Consider the following 27,409-nt stretch of genomic DNA (forward strand, 5'->3'; position numbering starts at 1 on the left):
CTTTCCAACAAGTCAGTTTGTCAAATTTCTGCCCTGCTAGAACTACCCCGGTCAACTGTAAGTGCTGTTATTGTGAAGTGGAAACGTCTAGGAGCAACAACGGCTGAGCCGCGAAGTGGTAGGCCGCACAAGCTCACAGAACAGGACTGCCGAGTGCTGAAGCACGAAGCGTGTAAAAATTGTCTGTCCTCAGTTAAAATACTCACTACCGAGTTCCAAACTGCCTGTGGAAGCAACGTCAGCAAAATAAATGTTTGTCTGGAGCTTCATGAAATGGGTTTCCATGGCCGAGCAGCCACACAAGCCTAAGATCACCATGCGTAATGCCAATCGTCGGCTGGAGTGGTGTAAAGCTCGCCGCTTTACCATCTGGCAGTCCGACGGACGAACTTAGGCTTGGCTGATGCCAGGAGAACGCTACCTGCCCGAAGGAATAATGTTCTGGGGCAGTTTTTCATGGTTCGTGCTAGGCCCCTTAGTTCCAGTGAAGGGAAATCTTAACGCTACAGCACACAATGACATTCTAGACGAGGTCCATACAGAAATGGTTTGTTGAGATCGGAGAGGAAGAACTTGATTGGCCTGCACAGAGCCCTGACCTCAACTCCATCAAACACCTTTGGGATGAATTGGAACACAGACTGCGAGCCAGCCCTAATCACCCAACATCAGTGCTTGACCTCACTAATGCTGAATGGAAGCAAGTCCCAGCAGCAATGTTCCAACATCTAGTGGAAAGCCTTTCCAGAAAGGTGAAGGCTGTTCTAGCAGGGGGGACCAACACCATATTAATGCCCATGATTTTGGAATGAGATGTTCGACAAGCACATACTTTTGGTCATGAAGTGTATTAGTATTCTGTTGCCAACTAACAAATGTGGTGCTCTCAAGGGGAGGTCAAGTACAAAGTGACAATCACCTTTATATGTCTCTTTATCAAAGCCACCAGAAATGGGAACAAACAGAATATCTTCAAAATATCTTCTAATTGCTATAGAGCCTTTCTATTAGTCATTGGATCTGACAGGGTTTGTTGCTGCACAGAAATCTACAAATCGCCTTAACCTCAAAACAAGCAAGCATGAACTGATCCATATATTATAAGGATTAGTGAATTTACGTGATCCCACGGCACTTGTCGCAAGAGTATGGGGTGTTATCCCTGTTGCCTTGGCTACCAAATCATCCTCAGCTTCCAATTGGCTCATTTAAACCCTCTCCGTTCTCCTGCAACTCTCTGCAAATCTAGATCGTTAAAGAGAGTGATCTCAGCCAACCTGGTAAAATAAGGATTAGGTATGAACAAGCAGATTGACATGTAAATGAATAAGCTTCCACTGACTAACGATCTGGAGATGAGTCATTTGATTGACCATTCCGTAATAATCCCTCTCATGTGGGAGTAGGTCTGTAACACTCTTAACTCCTGGGTCACCTGTAAAGGTCATTATGACATGGAACGTTGTGTGGGAGCTGAACAAGCCCACTAGGCTGACCTATGACCTCTGCTGACTAGTGTGTGAGTAAAGTATCAAGTGTAGCCTTAGGTCAGCTCACCTACACACACAAGGAATCACACGTACACACAAGCGCGTGCACACACCAGACCGACACGGGACCTGTACATATAGTTCAATATGTCACCATTCTGACACATGGTTGAGTGCTTATTTAGTTTGATGAGAAATATGTTAGTGAGAGAATGAAAGGCAAACATGCCCTGCCCTGTGTGTATGTGTCTGTCTCTGCGTGTGTCCGAGAAAGACAATTAAATAATCATTTCATTTTTGTGTTTGTGCGTGTGTGCCTGTCCTCTTTGTCCTTTCCCTGCTATTGCCTAGAGGCTCTTGAACATAGAAAAGCATCCAAACAACCTTGAGGCTGAAGCAACAGGGTCAAACAACCTTGAGGCTGCAGCAACAGGGTCAGGCTGGAGAATTTGGAGACACTAATATTTTCTCTCTTGCAATTACTCTCTCTCCCCTTGTCCCTCTCTACTTCTCTTTCTTTCTCTCTGTTCTCTTTGTTTCTCCTCTCTCTCTCTCCCACTCTCACTTTCTCCTTCCCTCTCTCTCAGTCCAGATGGGTTTTTCCATTTGTATGTCATTCCATAACTACAGTGTGGAGTAGGTGCAGCTCATTTGACAGCTCTCTAACCTGGAACCTATGATCCTCCTCGTCTCTCTCTCTTCCTAGCAGGGTTGCCGACTGCAGTAGGAAACTCAAGAATGTAAGTGACACCTCTCTATATTGTTTGTCAGTCTGGTAATCTGTTATGTCCTCATATGTATGGTGTCTGTCTGTCTCTGGCTGTGTTTTCTCTTTTTTTGTCATTCTTTCTCTGTCGTTCTTTTCTCCATCTCTGAATATCTCTCTCTCAATGCTCTCCCTTAGTCAGTCCATCCCATTAACCCCTCTGTCTATCTCCTGTCTCTGCTGCTTTAAGAGGAGCTAGCGTAGTGCTTTTGTCATTCTCTGCAGTGTGAGCTCTCTACCTGACTTGGCTTGCTATAGCATACTCTAACATATGTGACTATACTCAGCCAAGGCTGTTTTAGCAGAGGGACACTGAAACCCTACATTAGACTCAGTCTGCACTGCATGAGAACGTCCCATAAACTCCCAACAGCTGTAGAGGGAGCTAGCCTAGTGCTGCTGTCGATTGTAGCCTTTTCATTCTAGCAAACAGCAGCAGCAGCATTCAATTATATTTTTTTTGCTGAGACTCAGAGCACCATCAGACTGAAAAAATGAGATAGGTGGAGTATTTTGTATTGTTTTGTAAATGCAGCTCAAACTTGGCTAGGAAAAGGGACCATCATGCTTGACTGGATGGAATTCTGCTGGCCTCATGGAATGTTAAACTGATGCAAGCGTAAGCTATCTATTCCCTATGAGGTAGGTATGTTTTGGAGAAAATACTGTTTGGCATTTTGGTTCTGTGGGTATGGAACTGCTGCTGTGAAGGTGTGTGTGCTCATGCAAACTACAGGGGTGGGCAACTCCAGTCCTCGAGGGCCTGATTGGTGTCACACTTCCTACATCACTAACAAACACAGCTGATTAATCAAATGGCATTCTAAACTGAAGATGGTGATTATTGGAGTCAGGTGTGTCAGCTGGGGCAAAACTGTGACACCAATCAGGCCTGTGTACACAGTTGTGGGTGTGGACTCGTGACACAAAGAGGTAATTGTCCCGTCCGGAAGGAACACATTTTGTCAGGTGACTGGTCCAGTGAAACGTATCAGAGAAGACAGGCACTGTAAAGTGAGGAGGAGACAGACGTGCAGAGGGCATGACCTCAGGTCTTTAAGATGTTACAGGATTAGTTTGTGCTGTATACTTTCAGTTTGACATGCTGTCACAAGGATGTTTGCAAAGGTGTAGCTACAACATGTGTAGCTAGGTTAGGTATGCTGTTTTAATTTATCATTGCAGCAGTTGTAGAACCTACTGTATATTCCACAAACAGAGCATGAGTAGTATGAACATTCATACTCTGTCTAGGCTATTTATTGACACAAACATTTTCTGTCCTTAGAACAGCACCTAATGACCTTATCAAGAGGTTCCAGCCTCTTGCTGCTTGACAGACAGGTGTTGTACTGACAGTTGCAAGTATCCAAGTTTGAATCCCAGTTAGGCTACCTACCTGAATTCACTTTTTGTACATTTGTCGTGCTAAATGGAAATGTGGGTGCTTGTGATGAATGTGAATATAATTGTTTTGCCTTCTGGATACAGTGCACTGGCTGTGCATTGTGGGTGAAGTATGTTCACTTTTTGTTTTGTAACCTAGATTGACATCTGAAAAGAGTGCTTACAATTACTGTATACCACACATTACACAAAGCACCCAAGACGACCTCTAATCTGTTTGATCAAGGGAATACCTCTAGATCCTTAGATGACTTTGATATCATAACACAAAGCAGCCAATCAGTCAGCTTGTTCTTGCAACATAAAAGAGCCTGTGTGATCTCCATATGGCCACAGTGGCCTAGCTACATATAGGGACATGAGATAGATAGATGGTAGATGAAGTTGGCATAGTAAATTAGCCTGTCAGGGCTATGCTAGCATAGTAAAGCAACCTTGCCCATGTGGCAACGGTAAAGAGAGCGAGAAAGCTAGCTGTGTGTTCATATTGGCCAGGACAAGGGCTAGGTCTTTTTTGTACAGAAACCCCTGGCTAGCCTATTACAGTGATAGGGAAAAGAGTGGACCAGATATATCAGGAAGTGAACCCTATTGGTGGCCATTTTGATGAAACTTTATACTCCTTACAAATTGAAGACAAGTGGAAAGGAGGGTGATTTAGTTTGTATGACTGGACTTGACATCAAACAAACACTGAAGGGAGAATAGTACATTGAATTGATGCAATTGGGGAAGAACAACTGGAGCAATTGTGGGTAGTATCAATTGTGTGTGGTACGGTCGCTGCAGAATCTGCATGGCAAAACGATATGTCCAGAATGTATCCGGAATATTTAATGTGTCGGTACTGTACCTCAATGTGTCTGCCACACATGTCTGAGTTAGCATTATTATTTTTTTATAGAAGTTAGCCCAATGTTCCTCTTTGAGAGATGGTATAATTTTGCTAACTAATGGGTACAGTGTGTCATAGCTGGCATCTATCACATAGACATACTGTGTGAAATGTGGGATTCTCTGATTGCTCTCAGGGGGCTGAGAATGCTTGTGTTGCTGTCGGTTAGTATTAGCGTTGTGAAGCGTACCTTGGAGCTGTCAATCATTTTGTTTGTGGCTTACAGTATGTTAACTTTACCCATATCAACATAGGTTGATTTTGCAATGGCATTTTGCCAGGTTTACTCAGTAAGCAAACAGTTGGTTTGGTCAATTTTTGGAGGGAAAAGTGGGATATTGGTCCTGTAAAGCATTTATCAAGCAACTTTGCTAATTATCAAATAAGCTAATGTATCATGTGCTAGCAGTCTTGCATAATGTATTACACAACTTGTGCACAAGCTTGGAGTATGAGACCACTGGGAATTAGTTAGCCCAAAAGTTGGTTGACTGTGCGGGTGCGTCAGTTGGCAATGAACTACCACTAAATTGAAAGTTACAGACTGACGTTAATACCTTGTCTTGTTGAGACTGGCTCTAAATCCTCTTCCTGTTGTAATGATTCCTCCACAGGTTCTCATTACCATATACTGGCTGGGCCGTGCTGCTAACAGCTGCACCTCCTACAACGGGCCCACACTGGACCTGAAGGAGTTTGAAGGCCTGCTATCACAGATGCGAAAGGTGCGTATGGGGATGCGTACAGGGATGGATGTAAGGCTTTGACATGGCTCAGTTTGTTGTATCGTAGTGCTAGCAATGACAAGGTTGGGGGTTCAATTCCTGGAAGGGAGGTGTATTGTATGTCTTTTTAGATGTTTAAAGTAGTTTTGCAGTTGTTAGGTGACTGTACTTTTAGGAACGTTAGACTAGAAGGGACTGTCCAACCAAAGCATATATTTTCTTTGGCAAACATAAGGATGTTATGACGCGAACTCCCCTCGGGGAGCACTGATGGTTTCACCACTCCATCCTTTATCTATTCTCCTCCCTTCCCCTCATCATGGAGTCATCCCTAGAAGAGAATGCTCTCTTTCTCTTACCCCCCCGTTCCCACCTCTCTCTTTGTCCAGGGATGATCTCAGGCCTTCAACTGGTCTTCCAGGACCAGTGTGTGTCACCTGGACTATGGCTTTTTACAGCTCCCCAGGGACATATAGGGACGTAACTGTAGCAACCTTCCAGAGCGTGAGGTCACTCCTCTTCCATTTATTCCGTTCTCCCACTATTATTCTCTATAAATGAGAAATGACCGCTTAACCTAGAATGCTTTCCCAGATGTCTGTATATTCCAGAACAACAGGGCCACATCTCCACTTAACGAAAGGTAATGATAGTGACTTAAAGTGAGAAAAATTCTATAGGTTTATGAAATCCTGTCACACACAATACAGGAGGTGTATTAATGCTGGGCAGGAACAAAAACCTGCACACCCATTAGCTTCAGGTCCACTGCTGTTGTCTGAGCTGAGGTTTCGGCTTTGGACGGATCAGTCCTATGAACCCTATCAGGAAGACCACCCCCCCCTAGAGTTGCCACTCAAAGCCAGCCATTGTACCCCACAACCCCCCCACCCACCATGAGGTCAGCCAAGTAGGACCCCAGCATCCTCCTTCACTCAGGATCTGGCACAGGGAATAGGTCAGAGGAATAGAAAGGCGGAGTAGATTGGAGGGTAAGGGGGGAAAATGGGGTGAAGGGGGGGATAGGGGTGGGTGGAGAAAGGGATAGAGTGGGAGGGAAGGAGAGGGGGAGTGAAAGAGAGCGGGAGCAGGAGAGAGGAGTAGAGGAAGGGGAGAGAGAGGGGAGAATCAAGAGCTGGGGGGAGAGAGGGACAGGAGGGTTTGCGGAAAAGAGAAGGGGCAGTGGAGGGGGAGAAAGAGGTGGTAGGTGGCAGCCAGGAGGGGGAGGGGGAAAGAGAAACAGGGCAGGTCCAGGAGGTTCCTCCGGCAGGCGGGAAGGAAAAGCCTTTCCTCAGCCCTGGAAACTAGAGAAGCCACAGACAGGGTTACACTGTGCAGCTTAAAATACACAGAGAGACAAAAGTAGAATATCAATTAGAATTGGAGAGAGGAAGTGAATGTACTTGTCCGTGTTGGAGGAATCATGGTGAGTGAGGGATCCCGATTGGATGGGGTATTGATCTCAACACAATGTTTTTACATTGACGTGTGGGTGTGCGTCAATTTGCATGCTTGTGCATTTGTGTGTCGAAGGAGGCGGAGGACACGGAGAGCCCCCAACGCAGTATACGGGACAGCGGCTACATCGACTGCTGGGACTCGGAGCGTAGCGACTCACTCTCCCCGCCTCGCCACGGCCGAGAGGACTCCTTCGACAGCCTGGACTCATTCGGCTCACGCTCCAGACAGACGCCCTCGCCGGACGTACTGGTCGCCCGCGGCATCGGCAGTGATGGTAGGACGCTAGACGCCCGGATGGGTCACACTGCACACACAAGTCACATGCTTTTACTGTCTCATACTGTCTGGTGTTACCTGGGTCAAAACCTAACAGAAGAAAATGGCCGAAACCGGGAGGGACTACCTGAACTTGAACTCTCATTTCCGTTGTAAAACATTTTCTGTTGCTAAATGGTGTGCACCCTGTTGTGTTATAGTGGCTTGCATAGCTGTAACTGTTTTGTTTATGTAGCTGTCGTCACATAGTGACTTACCTCATTCACCACCGATGGTTTGTTCTGTGGACTTTAATGATGCATGGCAGGCATTTTCACATACAGTGTCATTGGGGCAGTTGGTGGAATAGTCACTGTCAGCTGGTCTGAAACTAGCTGTCCCTATTTGCTCTTTTCAACCTCCAATATATATGGGATCATCTGGCAGGGTATCTCCATCTCAGCCCAGCTCTGTTATTGACATATGTACAAAGGAGGTTTTGTGTTTCTTCCTCGGGCCGAATGTTTAGGGCTGTTGCTGTGGGTTACGTCTCTTTGAAGGCCCTCTTGAAGAGACATGGAGAGGGAGAGAGAGAATTGAGATCAGGTGGTGGAGAGAGGAGATTGCAGTCTTGACTGACGGGTTGCAACATATTCTAGTGGAGCTGTTTTTTACACACCAATTCTTCATCTGTTACAATCTGTGGTGTTGCACGAGAATTACGATACCTGAGAGTAATCCATATCAGTCACAGTGGGTGTGAATGTTTCTGCTTCTCATACTCAATCTTGTGCCTATATTTGTATGCACACCTAGGGACTCATGCACGTGCACACATACATCATTATTGATTGATGTAATCCCTCTCCTCTCTTAAACAGGCCTATGGTACCCTTGAGGACTAGCTTTTGTATATTAGCAGCTGCAACGTCAACACAAGACTAGCAAGCTCTCCATCGAACGCACCAGAGGAAAAATATGACGTGTGTTTTATGTATTTTCCAGGCAAGGAAAGCGAAGCCAAGAACTCGTAGGTTCTGTATTTTAAAACCCTATGATGCTCCTACCAGGGCTTTTTAAAACCCTCATTGTTCAAGGGGGATTGAGACAAAATGAGACCTATCCATAACCACACAAGCCTAGCCTGCTTTCATCTTTTAATATGCATGTGCACGCACACAGACACATGTAAACACAGCAAAAAAAGAAACGTCCTCTCACTGTCAACTGTTTTTCAGCAAACTTAACATGTGTAAATATTTGTATGAACATAAGATTCAACAACTGAGACATAAACTGAACAAGTTCCACAGACATGTGACTAACAGAAATAGAATAATGTGTCCCTGAACAAAGGGGGGTCAAAAGTAACAGTCAGTTTCTGGTGTGGCCACCAGCTGCATTCAGTACTGCAGTGCATCTCCTCCTCATGGACTGCACCAGATTTGTTCTTGCTGTGAGATGTTACCCCACTTCCACCAAGGCACCTGCAAGTTTCTGGACATTTTTGGGGGGAATGGCCCTAGCCCTCACCCTCCAATCCAACAGGTCCTAGACGTGCTCAATGGGATTGAGATCCGGGCTCTTCGCTGGCCATGGCAGAACACTGACATTCCTGCCTTGCAGGAAATCACGCACAGAATGAGCAGTATGGCTGATGGCATTGTCATGTCAGGATGAGCCGGCAGGAAGGTTACCACATGAGGGAGGAGGATGTCTTCCCTGTAACGCACAGCGTTTGAGATTGCCTGCAATGACAACAAGCTCAGTCCGATGATACTGTGCCACACCGCCCCAGACCATGACGGACCCTCCACCTCCAAATTGATCCCGCTCCAGAGTACAGGCCTCGGTGTAACGCTCATTCCTTCAACGATAAACACGAATAGGCGTCTCACAGTTCAGACATTACAATTTATTGCCCTGGCCACATCTGCAGTCCTCATGCCTCCTTGCAGCATGCCTAAGGCACGTTCACGCAGATGAGCAGGGACCCTGGGCATCTTTCTGTTTGTGTTTTTCAGAGTCAGTAGAAAGGCCTCTTTAGTGTCCTAAGTTTTCATAACTGTGACCTTAATTGCCTACCGTCTGTAAGCTGTTAGTGTCTTAATGACCGTTCCACAGGTGCATGTTCATTAATTGTTTAACAAGCATGGGAATGAAGATCTGTGAAGTTATTTGGATTTTTACAAATAATATACACTGCTCAAAAAAATAAAGGGAACACTTAAACAACACAATGTAACTCCAAGTCAATCACACTTCTGTGAAATCAAACTGCCCACTTAGGAAGCAACACTGATTGACAATAAATTTCACATGCTGTTGTGCAAATGGAATAGACAACAGGTGGAAATTATAGGCAATTAGCAAGACACCCCCAATTAAGGAGTGGTTCTGCAGGTGGGGACCACAGACCACTTCTCAGTTCCTATGCTTCCTGGTTGATGTTTTGGTCACTGTTGAATGCTGGCGGTGCTTTCACTCTAGTGGTAGCATGAGACGGAGTCTACAACCCACACAAGTGGCTCAGGTAGTGCAGCTCATCCAGGATGGCACATCAATGCGAGCTGTGGCAAGAAGGTTTGCTGTGTCTGTCAGCGTAGTGTCCAGAGCATGGAGGCGCTACCAGGAGACAGGCCAGTACATCAGGAGACGTGGAGGAGGCCGTAGGAGGGCAACAACCCAGCAGCAGGACCTCTACCTCCGCCTTTGTGCAAGGAGGAGCAGGAGAAGCACTGCCAGAGCCCTGCAAAATGACCTCCAGCAGGCCACAAATGTGCATGTGTCTGCTCAAACGGTCAGAAACAGACTCCGTGAGGGTGGTATGAGGGCCCGACGTCCACAGGTGGGGGTTGTGCTTACAGCCCAACACCGTGCAGGACGTTTGGCATTTGCCAGAGAACACCAAGATTGGCAAATTCGCCACTGGCGCCCTGTGCTCTTCACAGATGAAAGCAGGTTCACACTGAGCACATGTGACAGACGTGACAGAGTCTGGAGACGCCGTGGAGAACGTTCTGCTGCCTGCAACATCCTCCAGCATGACCGGTTTGGCAGTGGGTCAGTCATGGTGTGGGGTGGCATTTCTTTGGGGGCCGCACAGCCCTCCATGTGCTCGCCAGAGGTAGCCTGACTGCCATTAGGTACCGAGATGAGATCCTCAGACCCCTTGTGAGACCATATGCTGGTGCGGTTGGCCCTGGGTTCCTCCTAATGCAAGACAATGCTAGACCTCATGTGGCTGGAGTGTGTCAGCAGTTCCTGCAAGAGGAAGGCATTGATGCTATGGACTGGCCCGCCAGTTCCCCAGACCTGAATCCAATTGAGCACATCTGGGACATCATGTCTCGCTCCATCCACCAACGCCACGTTGCACCACAGACTGTCCAGGAGTTGGCGGATGCTTTAGTCCAGGTCTGGGAGGAGATCCCTCAGGAGACCATCCGCCACCTCATCAGGAGCATGCCCAGGCGTGGTAGCTAGGTCATACAGGCACGTGGAGGCCACACACACTACTGAGCCTCATTTTGACTTGTTTTAAGGACATTACATCATAGTTGGATCAGCCTGTAGTGTGGTTTTCCACTTTAGTTTTGAGTGTGACTCCAAATCCAAACCTCCATGGGTTGATAAATTGGATTTCCATTGATTATTTTTGTGATTTTGTTTTAAGCACATTCAACTATGTAAAGAAAAAAGTATTTAATAAGATTATTTCTTTCATTCAGATCTAGGATGTGTTGTTTAAGTGTTCCCTTTATTTTTTTGAGCAGTATATATATGTATGTCTGTATGTCTGTATGTATGTATGTATGTATATATGTATATATGTATATGTATAATACAAACATACACGCAGACAGTTATTATTTAAGCTGCCTGTCCACGTTTGACCCTATGCAGCTCAGGTAACTATGCTCTCATCTCTTTTTCTCACTGTTTTTTGATGCACTTTTTGCTGGGCACAACTCTTCCCCCCCCCACTGTGTTACATACACTGTGTGTGTGCACGTGTGTATTTTCATTTTGGATGGTGCAATGGTGTCAGACAATGGATGGAAAGGATTAAAGCAACAGCTCTGCATAAAGGTCCATATTCCAATGCATCCACCATGTTCACAATGGTCGCATGTAACATGCGATGCTGTGAGAAATGTTTCATGTCGAAAAGACAGACGCGTCAACAGCTGTAAAGAATATTTATGCACTGCAAGGAAGACATGAAGGGAGTCTGAATTCTAGCTTGGATGAAACTGAAGGTGTTTTTTAACGTCATGCTAGTCATAAGTTACCATAGGAAGACGGTAAGTAGTATCACACAGTATCATTTGCAAAGCAACGTCTTAACTTTTAATGGAGGCTCGTAAAAGGTTGCAATGTTTGTCACCAAGTGTTTTGGCTGAGATTCTGAGAACTAAAGGCAACACATGGGCTGAGAGCAATATTCCTGTCGAGGGCTAGGGTGTGTTATTGTTTAGAAGGAAGTGGGGAGGAAATGGCTGTGTCGATGGGTGAAAGTGCTCAGAGCTGGATTTTTGGTTTGCATGGAAACGCTGAGTTGATGTTGTGTTGGTTTGCAGGGAGATACTGAGCTGATGTTTGTTTGATTTAATATATATATATATATATATATATAATTTAGCAGATGTTCTTATCCAAAGCGACTTATCGTAGTGAGTGCATACATTTTCATATTTGTTTGTACTGGTCCCCCGTGGGAATTAAACCCACAACCCTGGCATTGTAAGTGCCACGCTCTACCAACTGAGCCACACAGGACCACGTTGTGTTTGCTATTGGTTTCTAGGGAAACGCTGAGTTGATGTCTGGTTGATGTGTTTGCTATTCGTTTGTGAAGATGTTTTGTTATTATTGGTTTGTTGCAAAAGGCATTGAGTTTTTTTTTCCTTTTTCTATTGGTTTGAAAGGAAACAGAGTTGTTGGTGTTTTTATTGGTTTATAGGGAAACGTTGAGCAGTTGATGCTGGGTTGGCCATGTAGGTAAACATTGAGTGGTTTTAGTGAAATGAATTTAGTGAGGCCAGCTGTACATTAAAGATGTTCACTGTCCTAACCACAGTGCCTCATCCAGGCCATCTCCAGCCCTGGGCTCATCTAACTCTAACTGACTCTGGAACAGTTCCAGGAGACCTCCTGGAGGCCAACACGCTAGGTCTGAGAACAGCAGGGCAGAACAGAGATCAGCCAATGATGAGGCTCCCAATCATGACTGTTTCTACAAAATAGCTACAGTTTTCCATGGTCCAGGCCTTCCTTATGCTGCTACCACCATTCTGCTCTCAAACTCACTGTGGAAGTTAACTCAAAGGATTTTAATTTCATCTCTAAAAGAAATGTGATATCGGCAGCCCTCTTTTGTCAGGGGTTATGTAAATCGACGCGCACTGTGGATAAATATACATCTTTGTGTTACTAGCAAGAGGCCACTTCTGTACTCTCTTCCCTATTCTAGTCTTCACCCTTCTCTAGTCCTCCCTCTATTCCTCCCTCTTCTATTCTTCCCTGTTAACAGTAGTCCACATGTTTACATTTTAGTAATTTAGTAAACGCTCTTATCCAGAGCGACTTACAGGAGCAATTAGAGTTAAGTGCCTTGCTCAAGGGCACATCAACATATTTTTCACCTAGTAGGCTCTGGGATTCGAACAAGCAACCTTTCAGTTACTGGCCCAACACTCTTAACTGCTATGCTACCTGCCATTTACTGTTAACATGTGTTTTGCTCTTAACAGTTAGACCACATGTTGATAGGAGACCACATGTTGACATGTACTTATGGTTCCAATTGAAGCAGTTGAAGGGTTAAACCCCTCCACTTTACAACCTACGGTCAATTTGAAGCAGAAGTACCTTAAGGCCTCCCTATAGTCTTCATCCGTCAAAAAGTTAATGTTTGCGTCCCAAATGGCATGCTAGGGCTCTGGTCAAAAGTAGTGCACTTTGAAGGGGAAATAGGGTGCCTTTTGGGAAGCATAATCTCTAAGTGGAGAAGGGGAGGACCTTAAAGGATGAATTTATGTGGTGGAAAGGTGGGAAGACCTTAAGCGATGCGCTTCTGCACAACCAAGTGTTACTGCCGACATAGAAAGCTGACTGTGTTGATCACTTCACAACCAGGCACCCCAATGGCATCCTTCTCTACTGTGGGTTGCAATTTAGTGACTTTGAGCTTAATGAAAGACTAAATCTTAAAGATGATTAATATCATATGTGCTGTCTAATACCCTTCACTGATGTTCCAACTATTTTGGTTTGATTTGATGGTTGACAAGGGCAATCAAACAGTATCTACCTTCGCCCATAATAAGTATACTGTACAGTTTAAGAAAGCCTAGAAAGGTGCATAGGTGGTAAAAGAGAGACTTCACTGGCAGACTGCTGAGTCACATGATCATCTAGGCCAGGTCCTGGGGGACTCCTGAATATACTGGTTTTCTTTTAAACTGATTCTTGTGGTTTATTTCCATTTTAACGGTCTATGGCTGTATCAGACTCAGAGCTCTTAAAGGCACAATCTAGAAGGTTTTCTGCTGTTCAATGGTCTATTTAATTGATACCCATTGGGATGTTTCTAGCTTACCTCTAGACCACTCTCAGTAACGTCTATCCAAGTTGAGAGGTCAGTGGTTGGATAGCATCATTAAAATGAAATCCAATGAAGAAAGTGGTCCTTTTAGACAAGGATTGGGAAACGCTGATGTCTAATTTTGAAAACCTAAGCAGTTATTTCTCTCTCTCTCTCGGTGGGTGGGGCAATGTTTCATGGGGGTACTGTGGTGGTTTAAGTCAGTCTCTCCCTCTTTTGTACCCACCAGGCCGTGGCAGTGACTCCGAGTCCGACGCCGGACCCCACGGGGGCAGGAAGCTGCCGGACGTGCGCAAGGATGACATGCTGGCTCGGCGGACCTCGGTGAGCGAGCCCCGAGTGATGGTGCCCTTCAATCAGTACCTGCCCAACAAGAGCAACGCCAGTGGCTACGTGCCCACACCGCTGCGCAGGAAAAGGGGTGACCACGAGGGCCGGGAGGAGGGCAGTGGCCGGGGTGGGGGCAGCCGCAAGAGCTGGAGTACTGCCACCTCGCCCATAGGAGGCGATATACCCTTCAGGTGAGCATTGGTGATGTAGTAAAAGTGATAGATTGGAACAGAGCCTACTACCACTACTAAGTGGAATGCTAGTATGGCTATTCGATCGTAGCCATGGTGTAATTTGGTAAATGTGTTGGCACTCTTTTCTCCAGGAAAACTTGATATTTTTAACTCATATGTATGTCACTTGCAACACTTTGACAGAACAGTTCAGACAGACCCAAGCCAATAGATAGTGGGAGGTGTTTCAATAGCAGTAGGAGACCATCACCATGTATGCTAATATATAGTATTTGTCATATATTGAGGAAGTACCTCCCATACTCCTGTTGTTCAAAGTGATAACTGTTCTCCAAAATACTCATCACCACTCGATTCCTTCCTGAGACGATTCTCTGGTTGAGCCCATATTGAGATGATTAGCTTTATTTACACAGCAAGAGAGGAGGTTGGTGCACACACCTTAGCAGCTCGTTAGCCTTGTGTTCTTTTTTAGCTACAGATAACACGAGCCAATGGGCCAACAATCTAAACATTAACCAAAATGCTAATGGATCGTTTTGTTATTAGCATTGAGACAAAACAAACTCGGCGCGCTTGTTCTTTCTTTTCTAGAAGTGTCGGCATGTGGTGATGGACTGCTTTTCTCCGATTCACCGATATGTTGTTTCTTCCACCAGACCTGATACAGCACTTCGAAAACGGCTACCTCCAGCCAATTGTCCTTCATATTGTAATTCCCCCAACGCACAAAGGAGACTGGGAATGTCTTGTCTGATGTAGAACATGCATGTTTAAAGAGATTTTCCTGTACTTTTGTATACTATTTAGCCAGTAGTTCTGAAAGTAGTTCTCATGAGCCAAAAGTTTTCTTTGAAAATTATGTAACGTAGCACGCAATTTTCCGGATGTGCAGACGTGCACCACGTCATTGCTCGCTCTCTCCCTCTGCTGTGGGTGCATCATGTGTGTATTGATAACTGTATCTCTTATGCCGAGAGGCTGAAGCTCATTGGTTGCGCTTGAATTGCTAGGGGGCTGGCCCACATGGGGGAAAATGTGGCGCACCACAGCTTCCAGAAAACAGTTGCTTTCAAACTAGGGATTTCGTGGCTAATTAAGGTAAAAACAGTTATTCTGCTCATAGATTATTAGTGTATGAACTACACATTGGCACATCCAGCTCAAAGCGTGAGGTTTAAAAAATACTTAGTAGTCACCAAAGTTCTGGAGCATGTCTTTAAGAATAGGAAAAATATATATATATTTTTTGTAATGTTGTGGCATGAACGGAGGATCTGATATAGACCAGATGTGTGTTTTGATTGGCCAAGGCCGAAGCACTCAGAGAAAAGCCAGCAACAGGCAAGATAGGTGACTCTTAAAATGTGTGATCCACTTTGGCTACTATATGACCCTGTTGAGTGTTGTTGGAAACTGATATCAAAACAGCGTATTTAGGTTTTCATGAAACTGAAATATGGCTTGTTTCACTCATCTTGTAATATTTCAGTAGATGGCTGAAATCTGGTGTGTGTGCGCTTCTGAGCATGTGTGTGAGCGTGCTTGCATGAGTGCACGCACACACAGAGTACATACATACAATACATACATACAATACATACATACAATACATGCATACAATACAATACAATACAAACACATACATACAATACAAACACATACATATATAAACTCAGCAAAAAAAGAAACCACCCTGTCTTTCAAAGATAATTTGTATAACTCCAAATAACTTCACAGATCTTCATTGTAAAGGGTTTAAACACTGTTTCCCATGCTTGTTCAATGAACTATAAACAAGTAATGAACATGCACCTGTGGAACGGTCGTTAAGACACTAACAGCATACAGACGGTAGGCAATTAAGGTCACAGTTATGAAAACTTATGACACTAAAGATGCCTTTCTACTGACTCTGAAAAATACCAAAAGAAAGATGCCCAGGGTCCCTGCTTATCTGCGTGAACGTGCCTTAGGCATGCTGCAAGGAGGCATGAGGACTGCAGATCTGGCCAGGGCAATAAATTGCAATGTCCGTACTGTGAGACGCCTAAGACAGCGCTACAGGGAGACAGGACGGACAGCTGATCATCCTCACAGTGGCAGACCACGTGTAACAACACCTGCACAGGATTGGTACATCTGAAGATTACACCTGCGGGACAGCTACAGGATGGCAACAACAACAGCCCGTGTTACACTAGGAACGCACAATCCCTCCATCAATGACCCTCCTGCATGACAATGCCACCAGCCATACTGCTTGTTCTGTGTGTGATTTCTTGCAAGACAGATCTCAATCCCATTGAGCATGTCTGGGACCTGTTGGATCGGAGTGTGAGGGCTAGGGCCGTTCCCCCCAGAAATGTCCGGGAACTTGAAGGTGCCTTGGTGGAAGAGTGGGGTAATATCTCGCAGCAAGAACTGGCAAATCTGGTCCAGTCCATGAGGAGATACTGACTGTTACTTTTGACCCCCCTTTGTTCAGGGACACATTATTCCATTTCTGTTAGTCACATGTCTGTGGAACTTGTTTAGTTTATGTCTCAGTTGTTGAATCTTATGTTCGTACAAATATTTACATATTTAAGTTTGCTTAAAATAAACGCAGTTGACAGTGAGAGGCCGTTTCTTTTTTTGCTGAGTTTACATGCATACATACGAGTGTGTTGTTTGTTTACACTAGACGTCACCTACTAAATCGGGCCTTTGCTCCAACAGTACATCTGACCTTATTGACATGGCATGGTTTGACTTTAAGCTTATTAGTTTAAACCAGACTTTAGACGTAACACCTACACACCACTCTCACACGATGACGAATACAGGCTTCGCAATACGCAGGCTTCGCAATATTGTTAGAAGGATGACTGGCTTCCAGCTGGATTTATTCAGCAGAAATCGTATTTCCTCTACGTGTGTGTGTCTCAGTGCAAGGTTGTAATTGGAAAGGGTTAAACCTGTAAGTGGAAGTCAATAAGGAGCAAGTGTGAGCAGAGCAAGCAAGCGTGTGTGTGTGTGTGCGTTTACATGTGGGTGTGCAATTGTAGATCCTAAGGTCATGCTAACCCTATCTGAGTAAATGTATGAGGACGTGTGCATGTGTCAGTGCATTTCTACACCTGTGTGTGTATTTGTGTGTGCGCTTGAATGAGATCATGAGATTGGCTTGAGCTTTTCACCGAGGTCATCGGGTCCCTGACCGACCGACCAATACCAAACAGCACATTATTCTTCATTCAGCTTGTTCTGCTTTTCAGTGACTCTTTATTCAAATGTTTTGAGATTGTTATTACATCATTATAATATGTGATCTGTTTATTTGCTCTTTTTTCCTGCCACATGTTTCCATTGGTGTGTTGCTTTTTGGTATTCCCATTGTCATTGTGCATATGATCACATTATCACTGTGTTTTGTGGTAATGCTTGCGTGTTTCATATGTGGCTTTGTTTGTGCTACGCTGTGTTATCGTTGCATGTTGGTGTTGTGATTGCTGCTTGTGTATTTGTGCTACGCTGTGTTATCGTTGCATGTTGGTGTTGTGATTGCTGCGTGTGTGTGTGTGTGTGTGTGTGTGTGTGTGTGTGTGACAGTCCAACCGAACTCCCCAACCTAGAGGTACCCCCAGTTATAGCTCCTATTGAGCCCGAGCTCCAAGCCCAACCCCTTCCCCAACCACAGAATCAGTCAGAAGAACAACACAGAGGTGAGGAAGAAATGGAGGAGAGGAAAGAGGAGGAAGGGCAGGTGACTCCGGCATGCCCGTGGAGACGGGAGAGGGAGGAGGAGTATGAGCTTCACTCCTACACCCCCCCTCAGCGCTCACAGACCCCCACACTCACCCACAGGGAGACTGCTATACACCTGACTGTGACTGCTGAGCAAAGGTGCCAATCACTGTATGCCCTAACCCCTAAAGCTAAAACAGTAACCCCTTACCCCAACAATCCCCAGATGAAACTTTCCCTTAGACTCTATTGTCTCATCAAGCCACAGTTCCAATGACCCTAACTTAATTAACCCTCTTTAGGATTTCCCTGTAAAATGTATTGAACCAAGGTGCCAATTTGATTTCCTTATATTGTTTTGGTGATGACACCTTTAAACACGCCCATGCAGACACTTCTAAAGACAACTACTCACACAAACTGGGAGATTCAGTGAACCATTTCATAAGAGCGTAACCTTTCCTGTTATTTTCCGACAAGGACATGACTGATGCTTATTTGGGGCCGTAGTGAGTTGAATTTGGATCCATCCTATGAATAGGTCTGCTTTCTCTGGCCTCGATATCTGAAGACCTGGCTTGTCACTATGTTGGCTGACTAAACACACTAAAGATGAAATGGGACTTGTGTACAGGGCATGTTCCAAGTCTGCGTCCTAAATGGCACACTATTCCTGATATAGTGCACTGTGGGCCCTGGTCAAAAGTAGGGGCACTATATAGGGAATACGGTGCCATTTAGGACATACCCAAGAGTTATTCTGGGGAGGTCCAAGGAACATTCCAAACATAAGCTGTGCTGTGGCCTAGTGTTTTTGTTGGCGTTGGACACAGCTGCCCTCTTTCGCTGCATGTGAAAACCAAGCTCAGAAGTTTGGGGTTTTGGTGTTTGCCAGGAGTCAAACGTTATTAGTCACATGCGCCGAATACAACAGGTGTAGACCTTAACCTGTTGTATTCGGCGCATGTGATTAATAACATTTGATTTTAGTTGAAAGCACCCACAGTCGTTCTGGATAAGAGCGTATGTTAAATGACTAGAATGTAACTGTAAACAACAGTAGCCAAACAACTAACAGGCAGAAGGCCATAAGAAGTTGCTACAGGGCGGATGTCAAAACAACTGCCAGGAACACAGAGAGCGACTCATCAGAAATAAAAAGAACAAACGTTGCAGACTCCTGGCAAACACCAAAACCCCAAACTTCTGAGCTTGGTTTTCACATGCAGCGAAAGAGGGCAGCTGTGTCCAACGCCAACAAAAACACTAGGCCACAGCACAGCTTATGTTTGGAATGTTCCTTGGACCTCCCCAGAATAACTCTTGGGTATGTCCTAAATGGCACCGTATTCCCTATATAGTGCCCCTACTTTTGACCAGGGCCCACAGTGCCATATTTCAGGAATACTGTGCCATTGCTTACTTATGAGCCCCTAACCAACAATGCAGTTTAAAAAAAAAACAGATAAGAAGAAATAAAAGTAACAAGTAATTAAAGAGCAGCAGTAAAATAACAATAGTGAGACTATATACAGGGGGGGTACCGGTACAGAGTCAATGTGCGGGGGCACCGGTTAGTTGAAGTAATATGTACATGTAGGTAGAGTTATTAAATTGACTATGCATAGATGATAACAACAGAGTAGCAGGGGTGTAAAAGGTAGGGGGGGGGCAATGCAAATAGTCTGGGAAGCCATTTGATTGGTGTTCAGGAGTCTTATGGCCTGGGGGTAGAAGCTGTTTAGAGGCCTCTTGGACATAGACTTGGCGCTCTGGTACCGCTTGCCGTGCGGTAGCAGAGAGAACAGTCTATAACTCGGGTGGCAGGAGTCATTGACAATTTTTAGGGCCTTCCTCTGACACCACCTTGTATAGAGGCCCTGGATGGCTGGGAGCTTGGCCCCAGTGATGTACTGGGCCAATTGCACTACCCTCTGTAGTGCCTTGCGGTCGGAGGCCGAGCAGTTGCCATACCAGGCAGTGATGCAACCAGTCGGGATGCTCTCGATGGTGCAGCTGTAGAACCTTTTGAGGATCTGAGGACCATTGCCAAATCTTTTCAGTCTCCTGAGGGGAATAGGTTTTGTTGTTCCCTCTTCACGACTGTCTTGGTGTGCTTGGACCATGTTAGTTTGTTGGCGATGTGGACACCAAGGAACTTAAAGCTCTCAACCAGCTTCACTGCAGCCCTGTCGATGAGAATGGGGGTGTACTCGGTCCTCTTTTTCCTGTAGTCCACAATCATCTCCTTTGTCTTGATCACATTGACGGAGAGGTTGTTGTCCTGGCACCACACGGTACAGGAGGGGACTGAGCACGCATCCCTGAGGGGCCCCTGTGTTGAGGATCAGCGTGGCGGATGTTGTTACCTATCCTTACCACTTGGGCACGGCCCGTCAGGAAGTCCAGGATCCAGTTGCAGAGGGCGGTGTTTAGTCCCAGGGTCCTTAGCTTATTGATGAGCTTTGAGGGCACTATAGTGTTGAACGCTGAGCTGTAGTCAATGAAAAGCATTCTCACATAGGTGTTCCTTTTGTCTAGGTGGGAAAGGGCAGTGTGGAGTGCAATAGAAATTGTATCTGTGGCTCTGTTGGGTCGGTATGCTAATTGGAGTGGGTCTAGAGTTTCTGGGATAATGGTGTTGATGTGAGCCATGACCAGCCTTTCAAAGCACTTCATGACTACAGACATGAGTGCTACGGGTCGGTAGTCATTTAGGCAGGTTACCTTAGTGATCTTGGACACAGGGACTATGGTGATCTGCTTAAAACATGTTGGTATTACAGACTCGGACAGGGAGAGGTTGAAAATGTCAGTGAAGACACTTGCCAGTTGGTCAGCGCATGCTCGCAGTGCACGTCCTGGTAATCCATCTGGCCCTGCGGTCTTGTGAATGTTGACTGCTTTAAAAGTCTTACTCATATCGGCTGCAGAGAGCGTGATCACACAGTCTTCCGGAACAGGTGGTGCTCTCATGCATGTTTCAGTGCCATTTGCCTCGAAGCGAGCCTAGAAGTAGTTTAGCTCGCCTGGTAGGCTTGTGTCACTGGGCAGCTCTCGGCTGTGCTTCCCTTTGTAGTCTGTAATGGTTTGCAAGCCCTGCCACATCCGACGAGCGTCAGAGCCGGCGTAGTACTATTCGATCTTAGTCCTCTATTGACGCTTTGCCTGTTTGGTGGTTCATCGGAGGGCATAGCAGGATTTCTTATTAGCTTCCGGGTTAGAGTCCCGCTCCTTGAAAGCGGCAGCTTTAGCTCAGTGCGGATGTTGCCTGTAATCTATGGCTTCTGGTTGGGGTATGTATGTACGGTCACTGTGGGGACGACTGCATCGATGCACTTATTAATGAAGCCAATGACTGATGTGGAGCACTCCTCAATGCCATCGGAGGAGTCTCGGAACATATTCCTGTCTGTGCTAGCAAAACAGTCCTGTAGCTTAGCATCTGCTTCATCTGACCACGTTTTTTATTGATCTAGTCACTGGTGCTTCCTGCTTAAATTTTTGCTTGTAAGCAGGAATCAGGAGGATAGACTTATGGTCAGATTTGCCAAATAGAGGGCGAGGGAGAGCTTTGTTTGCGTCTTTGTGTGTGGCATAAAGGTGGTCCAGAGTTCTTTCTTTTCTCCTGTGGTTGCACATTTAACATGCTGATAGAAATTTGGTCAACCAGATTTAAGTTTCCCTGCATTAAAGTCCCCGGCTACTAGATGCCCCGCCTCTGGGTGAGCGTTTTCTTGTTTGCTTATGGCGGAATACAGCTCATTCAATGCTGTCTTAGTGCCAGCCTCTGACTGTAGTGGTTTGTAAACAGCTACAAAAAATACAGATGAAAAGTCTCTAGGCAGATAGTGTGGTCTACAGCTTATCATGAGATACTCTACCTCAGGCGAGCAATAGCTCGAGACTTCCTTAGATATCGTGCACCAGCTGTTGTTTACAAAAATACATAGCCCGCCACCCCTTGTCTTACCAGACGCCATTGTTTTGTCCTGCCGGTACAGCATATAACCAGCCAGCTGCATGATGATAGTGTCGTCGTTCAGCCACGACTCTGTGAAGCATAAGATATTAGTTTGAATGTCCGGTTGGTAGTTTAATCTTGCGCGTAGGTCATCTATTTTATTCTCAAAGATTGCACATTTGCTAGCAGAATGGAAGGAAGTGGGGGTTTATTCGATCGCCTACGAATTCTCAGAAGGTAGCCCGCCCTTTGGCCCCTTTTTCTCCGCCTTCTCTTCACGTAAATCACAGGGATCTGGGCGTGTTCCCCAGAAAGCAGTATATCGTTCGCGTCGGGCTCATCAGACTCGTTAATGGAAAAAAAGGATTCTGCCAGTCCGTGGTGAGTAATCGCAGTCCTGATGTCCAAAAGTTATTTTCCGTCATAAGAGACTGTAGCGGCAACATTATGTAAAAAATAAGTTAAAAAAACGTTAATAAACAAACAAAAACACACAATCGGTTGAGGACACGTAAAATAGGTCATAGGTTAAACAACCACCAATGTGTATTACAAGAGGCTATTTGAGATGCACAAAATCAAATGGCATTAATTTGCTCCCTTGTTTCTGGATAGATGGGTGTTTATATCTCCGTTCGACAGAGATTGTCCTCATGACCTATGAAGAGTATTTTTCTGATTTGATCACCTAGGCAACACGGTGCTATTGGCCGAGTCAATATTCAGATAGTAAGAAGGAATTCCCCTCGACCACCCCCACAAATTGGGGAAAACCAACAAAATCCCAATGTAAAAGAGACAACTTCGTCAACATAAATAACAAAACATGCCCGCAAAGCTGATGTGTTGTTCAATGTACATGTAACCAGGTCAAAATCCCTGACCTGCAGTTCACAATACTCCCACGCAGGGAAATAGAGCCTGCGATAAGAGCCCTGTGGCTTCAGGCTGTTCACCGTAGGAGAGTGGGAAATGTGGGGACCCGGTGTCCAAGTAGACTACATGTAGCTATGTGTGTGGAAAACATTTAATCACAGGTAAGACATTTAACTTGTTTAGTACAGTCCGTTTGCAACTCCACTTACTACTTGTAGCTGTAGTCTGTTTGTAGTCACGTGGCTGCTAGCACCGTCATGAAAAGGGACATGAGGGAAGCCCTACAATAGAGTTGCCAACTATATCTTTCAGTGAGATCCATTATTGGCTCTTTGATTTGTTGCTAGAAGTTGCTAGATTACCTTTTGTGGTTGCTGCAACGAAGTCACCGTACCAATTTGAGGTCCCCGACGCAGCGTTTTTTTGTCCCCTTTACCGCCAGATCCCCCCTCTCCTGGTGCTTCTCTGCCTGTGAGTGCGCCGTTGCTGTGGCTTCTTTTAGTTGTTTGCGGCAGAATTCAGTGGGAAAAATTGGTAAATGCAATTAAAACCATAGAAAGCCCCCTTGTCAAAAGTCCCCAAAGGCAGCCTGAAAAATAGTTGAATTTGTCGCTAGAATGTTTTACCAATAAAAGTCGATGAAGGGCTGAAAACTCGCTAGATATAGCGACAGTCGCTAAGTTGGCAACACTGCGCTCGGGAGAAGGCAATATTTAAAAGTAATCTTTAGACATGTTGTACAGTTCTTAAATGTCGTTTTTAATTGACTAAAACAAGCAGACGACAAGAAAATTGCATTTGAACGTTTTTGCTGTGAACCAATGGGGTAACCTAGGTAACCACAGGTTGTTTTCCCCAGAGATGGGCAGGGCTGCTACAATCTATTTAATACCGACTGGGTCTATGGCACTGGTTGGAGATAATCAGCAAGTCACCATGCTGCCCTTGTATATTGGAAACACATTGGTTGTTCAAGCACACACACACACACACACACGTTTGTTATAGACGCAGCCTTGCACGCACACACCAAATACTTGCCATAGTCTAGCTAGCTTACCTATACTGTGTTACAGTATTTGACATACACAGATTTTTTGTTGTTGCTATCCAACACACAGGGAACCCACCCTCAGGAAGTAGGAAATGAGGGGTCCTACCGCCCCTGACCTGGGCTGGGATATGGCGTACACATTCTCAATGGCACACATCCTGAACATAAAGGGGACATTACATTAGATAATTTAACAGAAGACATGTCCACATTTTCGATGGTAACGGTGTGATAATGAAAATGACTCTCGTAGAATGTAAGGCCTAGTATAATATGGGTGGAGAGAAAAGTAATTTTTAGTAACTTGAACCATGTATTGACCATTTTTATTAAAAGTGGGGCTATTTAAGTTAACTGCGCCTATGTGTCAAGCAAAGAATATATTTATTTTTTTCCCGGGGGTGGGTATTGTGGGTTTTCTCCCAATACAATCTTTGTGAGTCACTAGTGTTTGGTCTGCTTTTCTTCACAAATCTACCTTCCAGCTGTACTAATGTGAGTTTTTATAATAGGATATTGTGTGTTTGGGTATGATTCTGCATCTGTGTTTGAAATGGTTCCACAACCCTTATGAACAAACCCTTTCGAGTCTATGCCAATGTCTTTATATTACGACTATTACAGGATGGGCATGGTTAATCTAATATCCGGATATCTGAATGGATGTTATTATTCGATTACTTGAGTGAGTTTATTTTTGGATCACTTTTTTTGGTCGGCCTATTTTAATGCTTTGTTATGAATTAAATTAGATAATCCTTGTGATATTGTTGCCTGCAAGGATATACCATGTAATTTGAAATACTTGTAAAACAAACTTTTTAATATAGTTTTTGTGGCGCCTTTAGCCCTCCAGGCTGTCCTGACATCGGTATACTATTTTCCCCACTTCAAATAGCAATTACAAGCGTGCACCTAACAGAGTTTCCAAAAGACCTGAAACCGATCAAATCAAGACACTCACCAGAAAACCTTTTTGTAACAGAATCAATTATATTATGGCGAAAATCAGACTTCTCTTTCACTGTTGTGTGGTTCCACCTCAAAAAGAACAAGAAAGTGTTTTGACGCTGACAATCTCAGATTGTTCTGAAATTATTTCTGTTAGAAAAAGTTAAGATAAGCATTTGTGCAACATAATTTTTTTTAAATATCAGTTAATCTCTGAGAAATTAAGCTAATTGGTTGTGCCCAAATTGGTTGTGCCCATTTTAATTTATAGGATTCAGATAATATTCAATAAATATAGTACCAAATATTTTTCTAAAAATGAGTAAGACATGAGGAATCCAAAGAAATTGTCAAGTCACCCACGGACCCCCCATACCCCACGTCAATCTCACCCCAAAACAAGTATATAGTATCAGTTCTCTGTCTCAAGTAGTATGGAGCTGCGGATCGGAGTATTGTTTCTTCATCCTATGTATGTATTCTTAGTTAATTAGATTTTTCCCCCCTGTTCAGAGAAACTAGTAATTTAAGTTTTTAGGTTTATGTCCCATCCATCATCCTGATATCACCAGATTTTAACCGCTAAATGGTACTGTTCCTACTATTAGGTGAACAAAGTTTGAAGAATGTGTGGTCCAAATTGGATGTTGGGTACTATAATTATTGAATATTATATGAATCCTTAAAAATGTTTATGGTCAATTTGGGTGCAATTAATTAGATTAATTTTTCTGAGAAAATGATATTTCCACAAAATAAAGTTGCTGAATGATCTGTTTCTAACTCCAGAAACCATTTCATGACAATCTGAGATGCTAGGTGTCATGGCTTGATGAAATAACATGGAACGACCCTGTTGCTTTTTGCCAAAAACGACTGGAGAAAGCAGCCTTCCGCTGTTTACCTCTGTCATGTGCATTTGCGTAATTATGATTGGTCAAGAGACTTAAAAACATTTTTTTTTTTTTTTAAATTTCAACTATCTGGATATTCTAATTTTGCTTTATTATATTATTTCAATAGTGAAATAATGTGAAATGCCCTACGACCTTGGTCAATGCTAACCGAACCACTCTCTCAGCAGTAGCCCCGCCCGCTCATGCTCCGAGGAACTATACCGTCCGTCATCCCTGACAACCAGCCCCATGACTACCTCCATCATCGTGACGAGCCCCCTTAGCCCCAGGGCCAGCCTGGACACAACCAGGAAGTTCCCTCCCATGATTTACAGGAAGGAGGCAGGGCAAAAGAAGGTGGGGCTGTCCATATCCCTAGCGACAGACACGGGGAGGAATGACGACGTATGGGCTCGCCGTGCCCTTACCTCGCCAAAACACAGCGGCACCACTGGTCCAAACCAGTTCCTGCCTGTTCCTTCAGCCGGGGCAACCACCACACTGACCATCACCTGCCAGGGTCGCATGGGCAAGTCGGAGGTTGAAGGTCGCGAGGGCGACAAACCAGCGGTGGGGAAATGTCCATCTTGGCTTGACGACGACCCCCCGCCAATGTGAGCCTATCGTCCATTGACTAGGATTCAGAGACCGATACAAAATGCTCAGTTGGCTAAGGGAGGAGCATCACACCATAACAGCCACAACATATTGGGTTTCTCCCAGCCTACACAGATCAGATACAGAGAACTACATTACCTGTCATCCTTCAGTAGACCTTTAGAAATCCTGCTTCATACGCATGTGGCCATGACCTCGAGCAGTGATGCACACCTCTGGATGGCAAATGTGAAGAATGCATGACTTTTCTCTATTTATACTTAAAAATATATATTTTATTTGTTCATTTGGGTTTGTATGTTTTTACGCATGTGAAGAAATGACAGTGACCTTTAAATAACCTTGCATGGTGACCTCTGATATTTGACCATTTCCAATACACACTGGTTACAGCAACTCCCTCAATCATATTTACATTGTATTACTTTCTTAGCTTTGTCCAATGAGTGTTGCTATTTAATAATTGTTGAATATACAGGGCTGCGCATGTATGCTTGAATGTGCCTAAACACTTGCAAATATATGCATACATGGTAAACATATTACATACAGTAGACTTAAACTCTATTACTAGAATGCACTGGTAGTAGTAGAAAAATGGCCTTTCGCTCTGTGTGGCAGATATGACAAATACATACAGCCCGTAAAACAATTTCTGCTGTCTGTTTTGTAAGACCGCTCGTCACTGGGTCTCCCCATCTTGTGGCCAGTCTTAATAGGACCACAAGACACACTTTAACTCGCACCCTTCCCAACATCAGAAAGGCAGCTTTAAAAGCCCTCTGTGGCCCAGAACTTTAACCCAAACCCGGTTAACCCAAACCTCCAATTTGGGTATTGTTCTGGCGAAAGACGAAGAACCCCAGCTTTGTAGATGCATTATGAGCAGGCTAATAAAATATGCATGCTTTTTAATGCTAGTTTTATTTTAGACTGCATCATGAGATCATTTCCATCTGCGCCATACAATATGCTGTAGAGGCCTATATTAGTGCAGTGAATTCAGTGGTTTTTCTCCCCAAGTGCTGAGCTGGCTGTGTTCTTGTTTAGAGTGCCACCTTGTGTTCAAATGGACACTGTTTTTATCAGTCTGTAGATCTAGCCAGAACAACTATACTGTAAACCCATCGCATCATTCTGATATTTAAGACAGTAATTGCTCATTTTGTAATAATACTGAACCTATAG

The 27,409-nt window shown here is 44.6% G+C and overlaps 1 protein-coding gene and 1 non-coding gene across 9 annotated transcripts in view; one reads left to right on the forward strand and one right to left on the reverse strand.

The window, feature by feature from the left end:
• LOC106604545 (LIM and calponin homology domains-containing protein 1) overlaps nucleotides 1-27,409 on the forward strand; it is a 155,935-nt gene that overhangs the window by 95,821 nt on the left and 32,705 nt on the right. For 5 of the 8 annotated variants that reach the window (XM_045718017.1, XM_014199288.2, XM_045718015.1 and 2 more), the window contains exons 5-8: nucleotides 2,197-2,230; nucleotides 5,173-5,283; nucleotides 6,817-7,018; nucleotides 13,839-14,130. In XM_045718017.1, the coding sequence (XP_045573973.1) occupies nucleotides 2,197-2,230; nucleotides 5,173-5,283; nucleotides 6,817-7,018; nucleotides 13,839-14,130 (639 nt within the window). Of the gene's footprint in view, nucleotides 1-2,196; nucleotides 2,231-5,172; nucleotides 5,284-6,542; nucleotides 6,710-6,816; nucleotides 7,019-13,838; nucleotides 14,131-27,409 lie in introns of those variants that run through there. The other 3 variants (XM_014199289.2, XM_014199291.2, XM_045718019.1) reach the window with 2 other exon arrangements.
• Nucleotides 11,708-11,783, reverse strand: trnav-uac (transfer RNA valine (anticodon UAC)). Its single transcript has one exon. It is a non-coding gene; the product is annotated as a tRNA-Val (tRNA).

The sequence above is a fragment of the Salmo salar genome, chromosome ssa05 (genome assembly GCF_905237065.1).
Source record: "Salmo salar chromosome ssa05, Ssal_v3.1, whole genome shotgun sequence".
In the NCBI taxonomy this organism is placed as follows: Eukaryota; Metazoa; Chordata; class Actinopteri; order Salmoniformes; family Salmonidae; genus Salmo; species Salmo salar.